This window comes from Capronia coronata, assembly GCF_000585585.1.
Source record: "Capronia coronata CBS 617.96 chromosome Unknown acBCG-supercont1.1, whole genome shotgun sequence".
NCBI lineage: Eukaryota > Fungi > Ascomycota > Eurotiomycetes > Chaetothyriales > Herpotrichiellaceae > Capronia > Capronia coronata.
In genome coordinates, this window is record NW_006912893.1 from 4,330,217 (window position 1) to 4,344,401 (window position 14,185).

Consider the following 14,185-nt stretch of genomic DNA (forward strand, 5'->3'; position numbering starts at 1 on the left):
TGCCCCCGCGGCGTGCGTTAGGCGATTGCTCTAGCTTGAGAGACAGGTGCTTCGGCTGCACAAGGTACCCAATAGACACAAGGAGGTGGAGCGGGCCCGGGCGAGCATGTTTCATGTTTCCCCCGAACGTTTGGACTCTGGAGGGTGCAGAGTATTGAGACTGGATTTTCGCTACTCTTCAGGCAAGATCGAGATCGATAAATCTGAGTAAGAATGCTGAGTGTCTGTATAGGGGCGCAGGCTGCTGCCGTGGCAGGAGTCGACAGCTGATGAGGTTCTGACACAGCTTTTTGGAAGTGCAGAGGCGACTTGTTTCGAATCCTTGGGTGCGTGGAGAAGACCACTATACTTTGTGAGGTGGAGTGGACCTGGACAAGCTTAGGTAGCTAAGCAAAAGGCTGAAGGATGGTTGATTTGCGTTTACAGAGTTCTCTGTATCTGAAGAACAAGGGACGACTGTGGATGACTGAAGGATTGGCGCAGGCGTGGACACTTCTGCTGAAGATGCTAATAAAGTGATGGAGGTGTCAAACGGTGTGGCCTAAGGGCCCTCCCGAGTCGCCTAGCCTCCCGCACCCGATCCATCTCCATGCTTTGCCCCATCCGCCTTCTGATCTCTCTGTTCCACTGGCAATGCGGTGTCTGTGATCCCGTTCCTATCCATCCTCTGGCCACGATGGGCGCCCAATAACCATCATCAACACCATCTTCCTCCCCTCCCGGGCGCTTAGGGACTGCGTCTGAAGTCTCCCAAGCCTACCTCCCTTCCGCCGTATCTCGGAGGCGTTCCCCTTGTCAGCAACTGGACCATCTTCGATACAGTAGTCGTCACACTGTCCGGTGGAATCCGTGCCTTTTTCCCCTTACATCCTTACGCCGCTTCGTACAGCTGGCCTGTCGGCGGTCACCAGGTGTTTGTTCCAAACTCTCAATGGCTTGAGCCACGAGCTTTCTTCATGCAGCTCAACATTCTGCCACCATGCTGCAGCCGACCAGCAACAGACCAACCCCGTCCCCCCAGACTCGCCTGAACCAGACAGCCGCTGCAGTTTCGGCCTCCTCGCTGGCTAATGCTCATTCGTATATTGGTTCTCGAAATCCGGGCCCCCCTGTCCTGGGAAACAGTCTCATTGCTCGGGACTACTTGAGCTCCAGGTCCAGCTCGAAGTCGGATTTACACCAGCGTGGAAGGGATCCGCAGGACTACGGTTCACATGGAATGAGGACGGTGTCTGATGGTTCTGAGAAGAGTTCTGCCACACAAGTACTACAGCGCGAGGCCGTCCTGAAGGCCGAGAGGCAACCCGATACACCCGCTACACGGCTGGAAGACATCGTGCACAGCACGGAGGAATCGCAGCCCGGGTCCCAGGATCGCTTTTCCCCAGAGCAAACAAACAATCCTCTTCTAGAGTCCCCCAGGTCCTACGCATCGTCCTCCAGCAGCGCATATCGACCCAATACTATGCCGCGGACATCTTCCATTGACTCTGCAATCTCGTCCATTTCCCATGTCTCCCACGTACAGAAGCAATCCGGGGAGGCAAAATATCCCAGCCAGGAAGAAGTGCAGCACCTCATTGCAACAGCTGGCACGGCGGAGAACCTGATCCAGCACCTTTTAAGAGACAAAAGCCATGCCGCAGCCCAAAATGGGCAGCTCTGGAAACTCGTCGATAAACAGAGGGCTGTTTTGCTTGGCTTGAACAAGGATCTCGAGCGCTTGACAAAGGAGCGGGATCGGTACAAGAGGAAGGTGAGAGAATTGCAAGCACAGCCGTCAGCGGAGCCCGATGATAGGTTGCGTGGGGGAGATGGTCACTCGCTTCAATCTGTCGGGGATGCTTCACTCGAGTCAAAGGAAATCGAGCCAGTGGACGTCTGGGGTTTGGGGATGGGTGTCGAGCAAAAAACGTCGAGCACACTCCGCGGCAATCAGTCAACGGGATCACCTGTTGATGTCGCGATGATTCCACGGCCACTCCAGCTGGAGCCGGCAGCACAACTAGATATCCGTTCCGCACTATCAGCGCAACCGACTTTCTCGTTGACTGAGGCGACTCCGCTAGCAGAGAGAGCTCCAAAATCTTTCCAGCCCTCACGAAAGGCACCACCAAAACCTCTCGACCTCCGTCATACGAAGGATGACCTATCCAGCAGCCGACTTATCGTAGCAGATGAGTCAGTCTTGGTTAGTGACGGTGACGAGGACGAGGACGGAGAAGATAGACAACCTGTGTCGCGAGGCAGACGCAAGACGCGAGAAGAAGATGACCTTGACCGCGAGCTTCTTGTTCTCAACGAACGTGAAGCTAGAAGTCGCTCAAAGAAGGTCAAGAAGAACAAGCGTGAACCGGCAGAAGCCGAACTTCAACACAAGTCTCCTGAACCTCCGTCAAGTCTACCTCCAGCGCAGCTCCACAAGTCGCAAGATCATCTGTCACCGTCTTCCACCATTTCGCAGGGCTCGTCGGCTCAGTTGTCACTACCTCTGCGCAGCCCCGGCCTTCCTCTGAGTCCACGTCCCGTCGCCAATAACCTCACGGGAGCCTCACTCCCCTTGTCCCCTCGCGGCCCTAACGGTAACTTTCCCTTGTCGCCACGAGCACCGAAGCAACCGTTACCTTTGCCCACCACTCCTGGTCAACAAGCACCTACTCCTGATGCCCAGCAGAAGACCGACCCCTTGCCTCTTACCAAGATGAATACCAACAGTACCACCACGGATTCAGATCGGAGTCAGATCGACGACTCTCCACTCAGTCCTAGTGACATCCCACCTGTGAGTCGGAAGCTTGCCAGTCCCACATGGCCTGACTTTCTCCTCCCTCCCAATGCCCTACCGTCGATCCAAGTGAAGGTGGCATCTTCTCGCTTGCGACCATCCAGGAACAGCATACTCGGCTTGAAGCCACAAGAGGAGAACTCGGTTTTCATCCTGTCGATCTTTGAACGTGCCACTACATCTGAACTCTGGCGGGTGCAGAAGGTCCCTGCTTCCCTCCCAATTCTCGACCAACAGCTCCGGAGTCGATCTACCGATCTACCGAAAATGCCAGATCGGAAGCTGTTCTCAGGCCACTCTCCAGCTGTACTAGATGCGCGAAAAACTTCAATCGAAACATATTTCGAGGACCTCCTCGATACTCCCTTGGATGAACATGCCGCTGCGATGATATGTCGATTCATGTCGACCGACGTCATGGAATCTCGACCTCATCTCCGTGGTCAGAAGGACGTCACTGACGGCGATAAGGCCGCCCGAGGGATGCAGGGGAGCGGCGTTCCCACCAAGTCAGGCTACTTGACAAAGAAGGGCAAGAACTTCGGGGGCTGGAAATCAAGGTACTTTGTTCTAGACAGTCCGGAGCTGAGATACTTCGAAGCCCCAGGCGGTGCGCATCTCGGGACCATCAAGCTGCTGAGTGCACGCATTGGTCGACAAAGCCAGACAGATTCCGCAACACATCCGGAGGTCGACCCCGAAAATCAATACCGGCATGCCTTCCTCATTCTAGAGCCGAAGCGGAAAGATATGAACAGCCACGTCCGTCATGTCTTGTGCGCCGAGAGTGACGCTGAGCGGGATGAGTGGGTGGAGACGCTGTTGCATTATATTGACGAGAGACTGGAAGAGCCTAGGTCGCAATATGGTGCCGGAGTCCATACCGCACTTGCGAAAGAGGCCAAGGCTTTTCATCGACCCGGAACCGACGATATAGAGTCCAGGCTGACGGGAAGTTCGTCACTCAACGAAGCGAACAGTGACACGCCCTCGCCATCAAATGCTTCTGCCAACACTTCTGAGGGCACCCAGGAGCCTGGATCGTCCACCAAACCATTCACCATCTCAGGGCCGATGAATGGAACCGTCATCTCCGACCTCGGGCTCTGGGGCAACAAGGCCGCCGGGAATGGTGGCAGCAGGGAGCGAGAGCAGAAGAAACGCAACATCTTCCACTTCGGAAAACCGTCTCACGAGCCCGTGGGGCATGGTCAAACAAACCAAGCCAAGCGAACAGAAACTGCCGGGCATCGCAGCGGGCATGTACGTCCAGTGTTCGGCATGCAATTGCAAGAAGCAGTCGAATGCTATTCGCCGGTCGACGTGGATGTGTTTCTTCCCGCTGTGGTGTATCGCAGTATTGAATATCTTCGAGCAAAGAAGGCTTCCAATGAGGAAGGATTGTTTCGGCTCAGTGGATCGAACATTGTCATCCGACAGCTGAAAGATCGCTTCAATTCGGAAGGCGACGTAAACTTGCTGGCAGATGAAGAGGAATATGATGTTCACGCTGTGGCATCGCTTTTCAAGACGTACCTCCGAGAATTGCCGTCCACCCTGCTGACTCGAGAGCTGCACCTGGAGTTCCTGAAGGTGCTTGAGCTGAATGATAAGTCACAAAAGGTCGTGGCGTTCAACGCTCTGGTTCATCAATTACCTCCCGCCAACTTTTCACTGCTGCGAACGTTATCACAATATCTGCTTGAGGTGGTGCAGAATGCGGATCGAAACAAGATGAGCGTCAAGAACGTGGGAATTGTGTTCTCGCCCACCCTCAACATTCCGGCTCCTGTCTTTTCCATGTTCCTCACCGACTTTGGTGCGATATTCGAGGCAACTAGCGACGAAGACTCTCTTCGATCGATCGAGATTGAACGTGAAGGAGCCTTGACCCCGGAAGATATTCGATCACCGCGTCGTCAATTGTTCACCGACCTGCCGACTCCGATGTACAATCAAAACAGCTTTTTACAGAACGCAGTTACGACAACAGCAGCTCCAGGAGGTGGGGGGCCACTCGAGCAACACCTAGATGTCAGCACTGACATCGGTTTTTCGCCAATCCCAACGTCGTATGAGACTAGAAGTTACGTAACAATCCCACAGGAGACGTCGACTCCATCTCGGTACCCACCACCACAACCTCCGCAAAGGGATAACAAGTATGGAGGGGTGAACAATATGTTAATGCCGGATCATGCAGCAAGCGTGAAGGCCAAGCGGCGTGAGAGCTCCATGCTGTTCATGTGAATGAGGGCCATTGAGCAAGAAATACCAAATTGGCCATCGAATCTTTGGGTTGTTCTCTGCATTGTCTTTTCTCTTCAAATACCCCCATTTGCAGGCGGTCCGAACTTGTGTTTCCAGCTTCGTTTCTACTGGCATGCGAGCGATCTAGCTGTTGTTACTTTGCGTGGGCTGCAAAGGCAAGTCCCGGCAGGTCCACCATTCATGAGAGCCTTTTTTTTACGCGGACGGGGAATTTGGATGACAGGATGAAGGAAAAATGGCAACCATGATACCGAGGATTTAGGGTCATAGGATCAATCCGCGAGCACTCTCTTGCTACAACTACCTTCGAGCTCCCTGCCACAAGATATCTACCTCAAAAGAATCATCTTAGGTATCTAGAAGTCATTGGAACGATTGGCCAGTTAGTTGTTCTCTTGCCTGTGCAGTGGCTAACTCATAGAATGTTATATTCGTAATGGGTGGACACGAGACCGGGCTGCTTTTCCCCTTTTTGACCATGAGAGAAAGGAATCCCCCCTTCTCCGCCTTCCCCAGAAGACATGTGAGATGATTAGCCAGCCTCCTGGTCAATGTGGTACGTACTTCTGTACTTGGTAGGACCAGCAGGGGACATAGCTCTGTTATTAGCAACATCTGTCCGCCACTAGGCAGTGGGCTGATAGATGTCGATGGAGCCATGACCGTGACAGCACGAGGCTTGATCCCCGTAATTTGCTTCTTCGCTACCAGGCAAGGGTCAAAAAGAACCACACTTCGCCTTCAGCTTGGACTCTCACCTGCGGTATTGACATGCTGCTGTCACTCGAACCACTCCTTGTCCTGCGGACGGGGGCATCATCCCGCGACCGTGCATGTGAATGGTGGAATTTGCCGGCGGGACAACGACCTTCCCCAGCCTCATCGGATGTCCGTTCAATCGACAGCTAGCAGCACTGGAAAACGGAGAACGCCCTTCCCCGGGCGACATGAAGATCCACAGTGAATAGGTACACAGGCGAATACATCGAGGCGCAAGGGGGAAGACATGGTAGGAATAAGAGGGATGGCTTTCGCTGTGTGACTTCACGAGGTCCTGCAGCGTCACGGTATATGGTTCCCCCATCGCCCTAGACAACAGACTATTGAAACAACAAACAGTGTTTCTAGCCCGCGGTGCCGTTTCCATCCTCCAAAACTCCTTCGCCCTGCTCGAAGTCTTCAGTTCAAGTTGTCACCTCCCACTTGAAGTTTGGTTGACGTTCGACTGCGCGTTTGCGAACCATTGTCATCATGGCTGCCGACAAAGACCCCAAAGGCACTTCGCCTACTGGTACAAATCAGACATCCCACGAAGTCGCTGCGACCACCACCGCGACTGGGCAGACGCTGGATGAGAAAGCTGCTACGAGTCCTGTGGCGACAAGTACTGAGAAGACACCCAACGTCAGCTCAGCCTCGTTGCCTCCCTCCATCTCTAGTGGCGAAGGAGAGAAGCCTCATCCTACCGCCATGACCGTCGATCTCGACCGTATCGGTGAGACCGAGGGATATCTCCTCGACGAGGCCGCCCTCAGGAAGCAATATGGCATCGCCGACGATGTACCTCTCAAGAAGACCAAGGATGGCGTCGTCCTGATCCCCCAGCCCAGCGATGACCCGGATGACCCATTGAATTGGCCAGCCTGGAAGAAAGGCTGCATCTTGCTCGTCCTCGCCGTGAATGCTTGCACTGCCGATTACTCGGCGGCCACGGGCGCCAGCGCGCTCATTCCCCAGGCCCAAGGATGGCACATTTCCCCAGACGAGGTTAATCATGCGACCGCTGGGTAAGTGATGGACCACGATCTCCTGTGCTAGCAGCTCAAAGCTAACAGTCTGTCAGCAACACATTCATGCTAGGCGTAGGGGGCCTGCTAACCGTCTGGCTGAGCGCCTATTTTGGACGTCTTCCCGTGCTCTTTTGGTTTGGCTGTGCTTCGGCTGGAACGGCTGCTTGGGCGGCCGCAGCCCAAACCTTCCAATCCTACATGGCCTCCCGAATCTTGAATGGCCTGTTTTGCGTCGCAGCAGCCGGTGGTGGCTTGATGTGGATCAAGGATGTGTTCTTCTGGCATTCCCATGCGCAGAAGATCAACATGTGGTCGACGGCTATCATCCTGTCACCCTTCCTCGGCCCGCAGTTCATGGCAGCCATCATCAGCGTTGACTCTTGGAGGACCGGCATGTGGCTCAACTTTGGCATCATTGCCCTGGGCTTGCTCCTCACCACGACACTGGGCGATGAACCCTTCTATCCCCGCCACCTGATGCCCGACCGGAGACCCAAGCGCAAGTCCCGCATTCTTCGACTCGTTGGCATTGAACAGTACAGGACCAAGTACACCACCAACAGCTTTTGGGGCGCAGGGCGTCGCTTGGCGTATACCATCACGAAGCTGCCGGTCTTCCTGACCTGTTTGTTCTACTTCTTTGACTGTAAGATCCTGTCCTGCTGTGTCGTCCGATTTCGTGCTAACGTTAAAGCTTAGTCCCTTGGACCATTGGAAACAACACCACCATATCTGTCTTCATCATCCCGGCGTACAACTTTAGCTACCGCAATCTGGCCGCCATCTACACGGCACCCGTCGTTGGCGCTATCCTCGGGCTTATCCTCGGCCACTTCATGTTCGATTACATTGGGAAGTGCTGGGCGAAGGGCCACAACGGACGTTTTGATCCTGAAAACAGGTTGATCTTGGTGTGGTTGGTCCTACCGGTCAAGGTGGTCGGTTACAACCTTATCGGCGCGACATTACACCATGCTCCAGCATGGTCGTGGTGGGTTCTTGCGGTCGGCTGGAGCATGCACAACGTTGCCACCATTGTGACGACCACGGCAGTCAGCGCGTACCTCCTTGATGCGTACCCGGAAGCCAGTGGTGAGTGCGCTGCGTGGCTCAACTTCTCCCGCACATTGGGAGGCTTCATCGTCGGTTATATCCAGATCAACTGGGCCAGCAAAGCCGGTACTCAGACCGAGTACGGTATTCAGAGCGGCATCATGGCCGCAGCTTTCCTAGTGATCGTGTTCTTGCAGTTCTTCGGCCCAGCACTGAGACAAGCACAAGGTCCACTCAAGTTCAAGACGCATTAGCTCGAAGGGTGTGCATGTCTGTATGAGACTCGTTAGCGACATATTGGCAGTCAGATAGCTGGTTGTATTGTACTTTACAGCGGTAGTATACACAATTAATGAAGAAGTACAACTTTCACATGAGTAACCCCATACTGGCAGCAGGTCTTAACACGAGAGTATCTAAACACTATGCCCTGGTATCTGGTATCTCTACCTGCCCCTTTATGGTGTTTTGATATTGCGGGAATTCTAACCGCAACGTCATCCGGCGCTAGGATGGAAGCGGAATGGCTGCCGCCCACAATATCGCTCACTGGCCGTGTGTCAACCGCATTTGATTGGCGATGTCGGCGGAGCTTCTTCCTGCTGCAACTGGCACAGCAGAACAAAAGCTCCCTCGTGCAAAAGCCGATACAGGTCCCCGTTCCGCTTTCTTGCTCTGCCCTCACAACACGACGCCAGTTCGACCTGGGAACTCATCGGTTTAGGAGCTGTTTGATCTTGCGGCAATGTCTCTGGCACGCTCGACTCGTGGCGCTCAGGTAAGGAAGAGTGCCCCCGCTACCTACCTCCATTGCGTTGTGAAGTTACTGACCAGCTCTTCTCACAGACGCTGTTTCGCGCAGCTCAGCGGGCAAGCAAACAGCAAACCACGTCAACCCTCCTGGCGAGATGTGAGCACAGAAGCCACTCCGAACCATCCTTTTGAGAGCTGACCCCCGTCCTCTAGCTTATGCCACGACCGTTGAATCCGACATTTTCAAGCCTACAAAATATGGAGGAAAATACACAGTGACCTTGATCCCAGGTACGACGGACCACCCCTAGGAAGCCTTAGCACAATGGTCGGGTTGCAAGCGCTGACACTCGTTTGTTACAGGTGACGGTATCGGCGCCGAGGTTGCCGAAGCCGTGAAGACGATCTTCAAGGCCGACAATGTCCCGATTGAGTGGGAGCAGGTCGATGTTTCCGGTGTCGACACCGGCGACAAGCACTCGGAAGAGCTCTTCCGGGAGTCGATCGCTTCTCTGAGACGGAACAAACTGGGCTTGAAGGGTATCCTGCACACTCCCATTGAACGATCCGGTCATCAGTCCTTCAACGTCGCCCTCCGACAGGAGCTCGACATCTATGCCTCGGTCGTCCTCATCAAGAACATCCCCGGCCTCGTCACACGCCACAAGAATGTCGACCTTTGCATCGTTCGTGAGAACACCGAGGGCGAGTACTCTGGTCTGGAGCACCAGTCGGTGTCCGGCGTCGTGGAGTCGTTGAAAATCATCACCCGGGCCAAGTCGGAGCGGATCGCCAAATTCGCCTTCTCTTTCGCGCTCGCGAACAACCGCAAGAAGGTGACCTGCATCCACAAGGCCAACATCATGAAGCTGGCCGACGGTCTTTTCAGGAACACGGTCAAGAAGGTCGGAGAGGACTATCCCACTCTCGAGGTCAACGATATGATTGTCGACAATGCCTCCATGCAAGCTGTGTCGCGACCACAACAGTTTGACGTGATGGTCATGCCCAATCTTTACGGTGGTATCCTGACCAACATTGCCGCTGCTCTGGTCGGTGGCCCTGGTGTGGTCCCAGGCTGCAACATGGGCCGAGAGGTCGCTGTCTTCGAGCCCGGATGCCGACACGTTGGCCTGGATATCAAAGGCAAGGATCAAGCCAACCCTACCGCTCTTCTCCTCTCCGGCACCATGCTGCTGCGACATCTGGGTCTCGATGACCATGCCAACCGCATCTCCAAGGCTGTCTACGATGTGATTGCTGACGGGTTAGTTGCATCCTTTTCTTTCTCGTTCTGACCACAAAGACTGACCACCTCACAGCAAGGTACGCACCCGCGACATGGGCGGCAACAACACCACGCACGAATACACGAGGACCATCTTGGACAAGATGGAGCAGGGACTGTAAATGCCAGCCTCGCTAAAGTTGTCGATGCGCGTGGAAATGAGAACTAGTTCTGGCGCTGCCAAGCGTTTCCCATATTCGATTTGGCCCAGTTTGATAGCCCTGCATTGATGTTAGAAATGATATCTGTATATACCATCTGCCTGGTAACTGTCAGTTGGCAACGGAACGGTGTTCCAGGGTTGCCAGACACGCCGTGCATGGCGTGGTCGAACAAGCTGGGTAAGATGTAAATGCACGTGCAAGAAGGCCGCGGAGAGTTGTCAGATGTCAAGTCGGCCCATGTTGGGCCCAACCAGATCGGTTCAGGATGGATATCTCGTGCATGACAAGTTGTCTGCCTCTACTCTGTGCCTCAATCAATTTCTCCCCAACATCACATTCGGGATGCCATGATCAGATCGGAGAACGCCAGCCAAGAACCGAGGTGTGTCGACCGCCCAATCTAGCCCCGTTACCAGCCAGCCTTGTTCAACACGCAGCCTTGGGAAAGATGAGCAATCCTTACCTTATTTTAGGTATGTAGGGAGTGAGCCACTGTTTGGATACCCACAGCCACCTCGATAATCAGTATTGATATACTAGTAGTTATGAGCTACTTTGTATAGACGTACTACTCTACAGAGATCCTTACGGTCTCATCTGGCCACCTAGTATAACCAGAAAACTGCAATCTTCACCAACCTACGCGCTGTCCACCAGACAACCCTCTGCCAGGATATATCACTACTTGCTTTTGAGATAATCCTGTAGCATCTTGGCATAGGGAAACGCTGACCCTATGATCTTGTCCTATTCCACCTCGATCAGCAACTCGTCACAGGGAAACAAATGAATGAAACTCACCATCATCCAATCCGGCAACAGCCATGCGGCAATACGTGCCGCCGCCGCGCCTCCACCAACCCACAATTTCCCCGTCGTACCCTTTTCAACCTCGCGGACAACTTTGTCGCCATACTCCTTTGCCGTGATCCCATCCTTTTGGAGTCTGCCGTCGCTTAAGTCCGTAATATAGCCCTGGAGCGGATGGTAGTATGAGTTCTCCGGGATTGTCGGCGGGGCCATATTAACCCAGACATTGGATTTGACGGCGGCTGTCACGAGCGTCAAGGTACGGACTCCTAGAGGTGCAAGCTCGAGACGCCAGGTTTCGCTGCCGAGAATGGCAGCGGCCTTGGAGCTGTTGTAGATAGACCCAAACGCGCCGAACGGAAGCACTCCCGCCACAGAAGTGTTGTTCACGACATAGCCTTTGGCTTTGATCAACAGTGGAGCGAAGGCCTGAATCATAGCGAGGACCGCCCAGTAGTTGACGTCGAATAGTTTCTTGCCCTCCGCGATCGATACGTCCAGAGCCGGCATCATCATCACGGCGCCGCTGTTGTTGATGAGCACATCGAGCTTGCCGCCGGTCTCCTTGGACACACGCTCAACAGCCGCTGAGATTGATTCGGGAGACAGCACGTCCAGCGCCTGCACGGTGACATTTGGTGCATCGGCGAGGGACGGTGATATCTTGGATGGGGTGCGTGCTGTGGCGAAGACATGATATCCCTTTTCTTGGAAGGCCTCGGCCAGCCCAGCACCAATTCCGCCCGCGGAGCAGCCGGTTATAAGGACCGATTTGAGGGTTCCAGCCATTTCGAATAGTCAAGATACTACTGGTAGTAGGTGAGATAATGATGCCGTGGGCTTTTGGACAGGCTCGAACGAGTAGACGAGGACGGTTCTTGCTGTGCAGAAGAAGGAAAGGAGTCGAGCTGCCATGTTAGCAGAGAAAGGCGTCCTACCTTGTCTTTATACCTGAAGATCTGCCCCGTAGCGAAAGGGGGATGGTATGATGGCGTATTCTATAGTAGGTACTTACCTAACGCAAGCCGTCCTTGCCGTGGGGATGCAAGTTGGTGTCCAAATACTTGTACTTGTTATCACTATCAGCCACCATACCGGAAATGGAAAATAATGAATTGGCTTGGCACGCCGGGGAAATGTAGCGTCCCACTACTATACTAGGTAGTACTATACCTTACTAGTAGTAGTACCTTGCAACACCCCGAGTCTGTTGGCTAGGTATGTAGGTACATATACATACTACCTGGGTACCTATTGGTATGTACATCTAATGAGTGGTTGCTAGGGTGGAGAATCATTGCAATGCGTTGCAAGTACCTCCTTCAGGTCTGATACCATCTCTGGCGCAAGCCCAAATCTGGTACGAAGCCTCGTTGCAAGACCGGCTGTTTTCACTGTTCAAGCGTCCACTCTCACCCTCTTCCCTCTTTGATTAGGGCCAGGGCCGGAGCCATGCATTTCATCGTGACAACCGACGCCAAGAAGGCCGACCCAGAGACACAGAAGTTCATCAGGCGTCAAGTCATGATGGGCAAGAACCGGGGCAATTCTCATCGAGCCAAAAAGCGAAGAGCGACCACTTGGGCTATCTCGGGAGAATCTCGTACGGTTGCTCGCAAACGAGGTCCACCAGTACCATCGGAAGCGATGACCGAAGCTTATGGGTACAACTCAGCTCTTCCCCGAAGAGTCGGATCGGATCTATCGTTCGTCAAGCTTGCCACGGAAATGGATTCGGCCGCGTTTGGGAACGTGATTAGGTGTAACTCACCCCTGCTCCGAGGTTGAATGTGGACCTAAGTTGATGGGAAACTAGTCTTAGACGTGAGAAACAGAGCATCTTACCCTCTGGTCCTGGTGACCGGACTCTGCAAGAAGGGGGCGGCATGGTTTAACCCGCTGGAGTTCGATGCTGCCTGCCTTCACGTCATCATGTTCGCCGCCGAGGTCTTCAGGGACAAGTTGTCAGGTCGCAGTCCACAATCTCTTGCCACCAGCCAGGAGGCAACTGTGCATTTCTTGAAAGGAGTTCAGATCTTGCGCGAAAGGCTTTCCACGGGAGACGAGAACACCCACTCGTCAGATTCTACGATAGCTGCGGTCTTGACATTAGCCATGACTGCATTATTGATGGGTGAAGATGAGACCTTCAAGCACCACATGAACGGCGTCCGCAAGATGGTCGACCTAAGAGGAGGCATTGCTGCCTTCAAAGGGAACAAGCTTCTCTCAGAAATGTTCAGGTAAACGGCCACCACTGCCCGTGTGGAAAGAGTTCCGGTACAGGAGCACTGACTGTCGCACACTGCAGATGTGATATAGGCATGGCAATGCAAAATGGGTCACAGCCTATCTTCAACGACCCTCGTTCAGATCCGGTTATCCCTTATCCTGACCAGGAGCTATTGTCGATGCGAAGGGTTGGTAGCATCCCACACTCTCGATACAACTCCCAATGCTTCCTTTACAAGATGGATCAGAGTCTGGTCGAAGCATGGACGGTCGCGCAGAATTCTTGTTCTATGATCAATCTCGCCGAGGAAACCCGAAGAAACCTTGCCCCGGAACTTCTTTACGATACCATGGCTTCGGTCATGTATCACCTTCTCCATATGAACTTTGATCCCGGTTCGATCGACGAAGCGGTACGACTCGGTCTTTTGGGTATGAGCTATCATGCTTTTGTACATTGGCAAGATGTGAGGTTGCCGCACGTTTATTTTCCTTCCGTCTACAAAAACTGCCTGTTAGACCCAAGACTTGTGGATGAGGCACCCTCTCAGGTCATGCTCTGGCTGCTGATGCTTGGAGCCGTTTCAGCATTTACGGCATCAGACTACCCATGGCTGAAGGATTGCTTGCGAAAACACATCAACATATGTCAAGTGCAGACGTGGAACGAGATGCGGGAAGTCTTGAAATCGCTCATGTGGATTGGCCTATTACACGATAAACCGGGGAAGGAGATGTTTGAATCCGTCTTATAATGATGCCTCTTCTACCACTCAACGCCGCACATTGATACGGTTACTGCTGGCCTGTCTCCGTTCCATTGAGAAACCACCGGGAAACCCCAGTCACCTCGACCTTCAACTGGTCGGGCTAAAAGTCGCTTAGACATCGCCACGACGAAGCCGACGAGGGTTAGGGAGGCGTCGCACGGGAGCGAGAGCGGAGAGGAATGGTATCCGTGAAGAGGATCTCTGTGAGAGAGTCCTAGAAGGGAAGGAAGTCTATCTTTACTACATACTAGTAGTATCGTCGAGGGAGC

At 53.7% G+C, this 14,185-nt stretch overlaps 6 protein-coding genes across 6 annotated transcripts; 5 read left to right on the top strand and 1 right to left on the bottom strand.

The window, feature by feature from the left end:
- Positions 1-979: 979 nt before the first annotated feature.
- A1O1_01547 (uncharacterized protein) lies at positions 980-5,035 on the top strand (the record flags this gene model as incomplete). Its single annotated transcript, XM_007722460.1, has 1 exon — positions 980-5,035. One exon carries the CDS (start codon positions 980-982, stop codon positions 5,033-5,035), a length of 4,056 nt encoding a protein of 1,351 aa, XP_007720650.1.
- A 1,272-nt stretch (positions 5,036-6,307) lies between these two features.
- Positions 6,308-8,153, top strand: A1O1_01548 (uncharacterized protein; the record flags this gene model as incomplete). The annotated part of the gene is made up of 3 exons (XM_007722461.1): positions 6,308-6,843; positions 6,900-7,492; positions 7,546-8,153. The coding sequence occupies 3 exons, from the start codon at positions 6,308-6,310 to the stop codon at positions 8,151-8,153; spliced, it is 1,737 nt and encodes a 578-aa protein (XP_007720651.1).
- Positions 8,154-8,644: 491 nt separating this feature from the next.
- On the top strand, positions 8,645-10,062 carry A1O1_01549 (isocitrate dehydrogenase [NAD] subunit 1, mitochondrial; the record flags this gene model as incomplete). The annotated part of the gene is made up of 5 exons (XM_007722462.1): positions 8,645-8,677; positions 8,746-8,809; positions 8,866-8,943; positions 9,016-9,919; positions 9,975-10,062. 5 exons carry the CDS (start codon positions 8,645-8,647, stop codon positions 10,060-10,062), a joined length of 1,167 nt encoding a protein of 388 aa, XP_007720652.1.
- A 789-nt stretch (positions 10,063-10,851) lies between these two features.
- A1O1_01550 (uncharacterized protein) lies at positions 10,852-11,703 on the bottom strand (the record flags this gene model as incomplete). Its single annotated transcript, XM_007722463.1, has 1 exon — positions 10,852-11,703. The coding sequence occupies one exon, from the start codon at positions 11,701-11,703 to the stop codon at positions 10,852-10,854; it is 852 nt and encodes a 283-aa protein (XP_007720653.1).
- Positions 11,704-12,366: 663 nt separating this feature from the next.
- Positions 12,367-13,161, top strand: A1O1_01551 (uncharacterized protein; the record flags this gene model as incomplete). Its single annotated transcript, XM_007722464.1, has 2 exons — positions 12,367-12,676; positions 12,731-13,161. 2 exons carry the CDS (start codon positions 12,367-12,369, stop codon positions 13,159-13,161), a joined length of 741 nt encoding a protein of 246 aa, XP_007720654.1.
- Positions 13,162-13,385: 224 nt separating this feature from the next.
- A1O1_01552 (uncharacterized protein) lies at positions 13,386-13,901 on the top strand (the record flags this gene model as incomplete). The annotated part of the gene is made up of 1 exon (XM_007722465.1): positions 13,386-13,901. One exon carries the CDS (start codon positions 13,386-13,388, stop codon positions 13,899-13,901), a length of 516 nt encoding a protein of 171 aa, XP_007720655.1.
- Between the last annotated feature and the right edge of the window lie 284 nt (positions 13,902-14,185).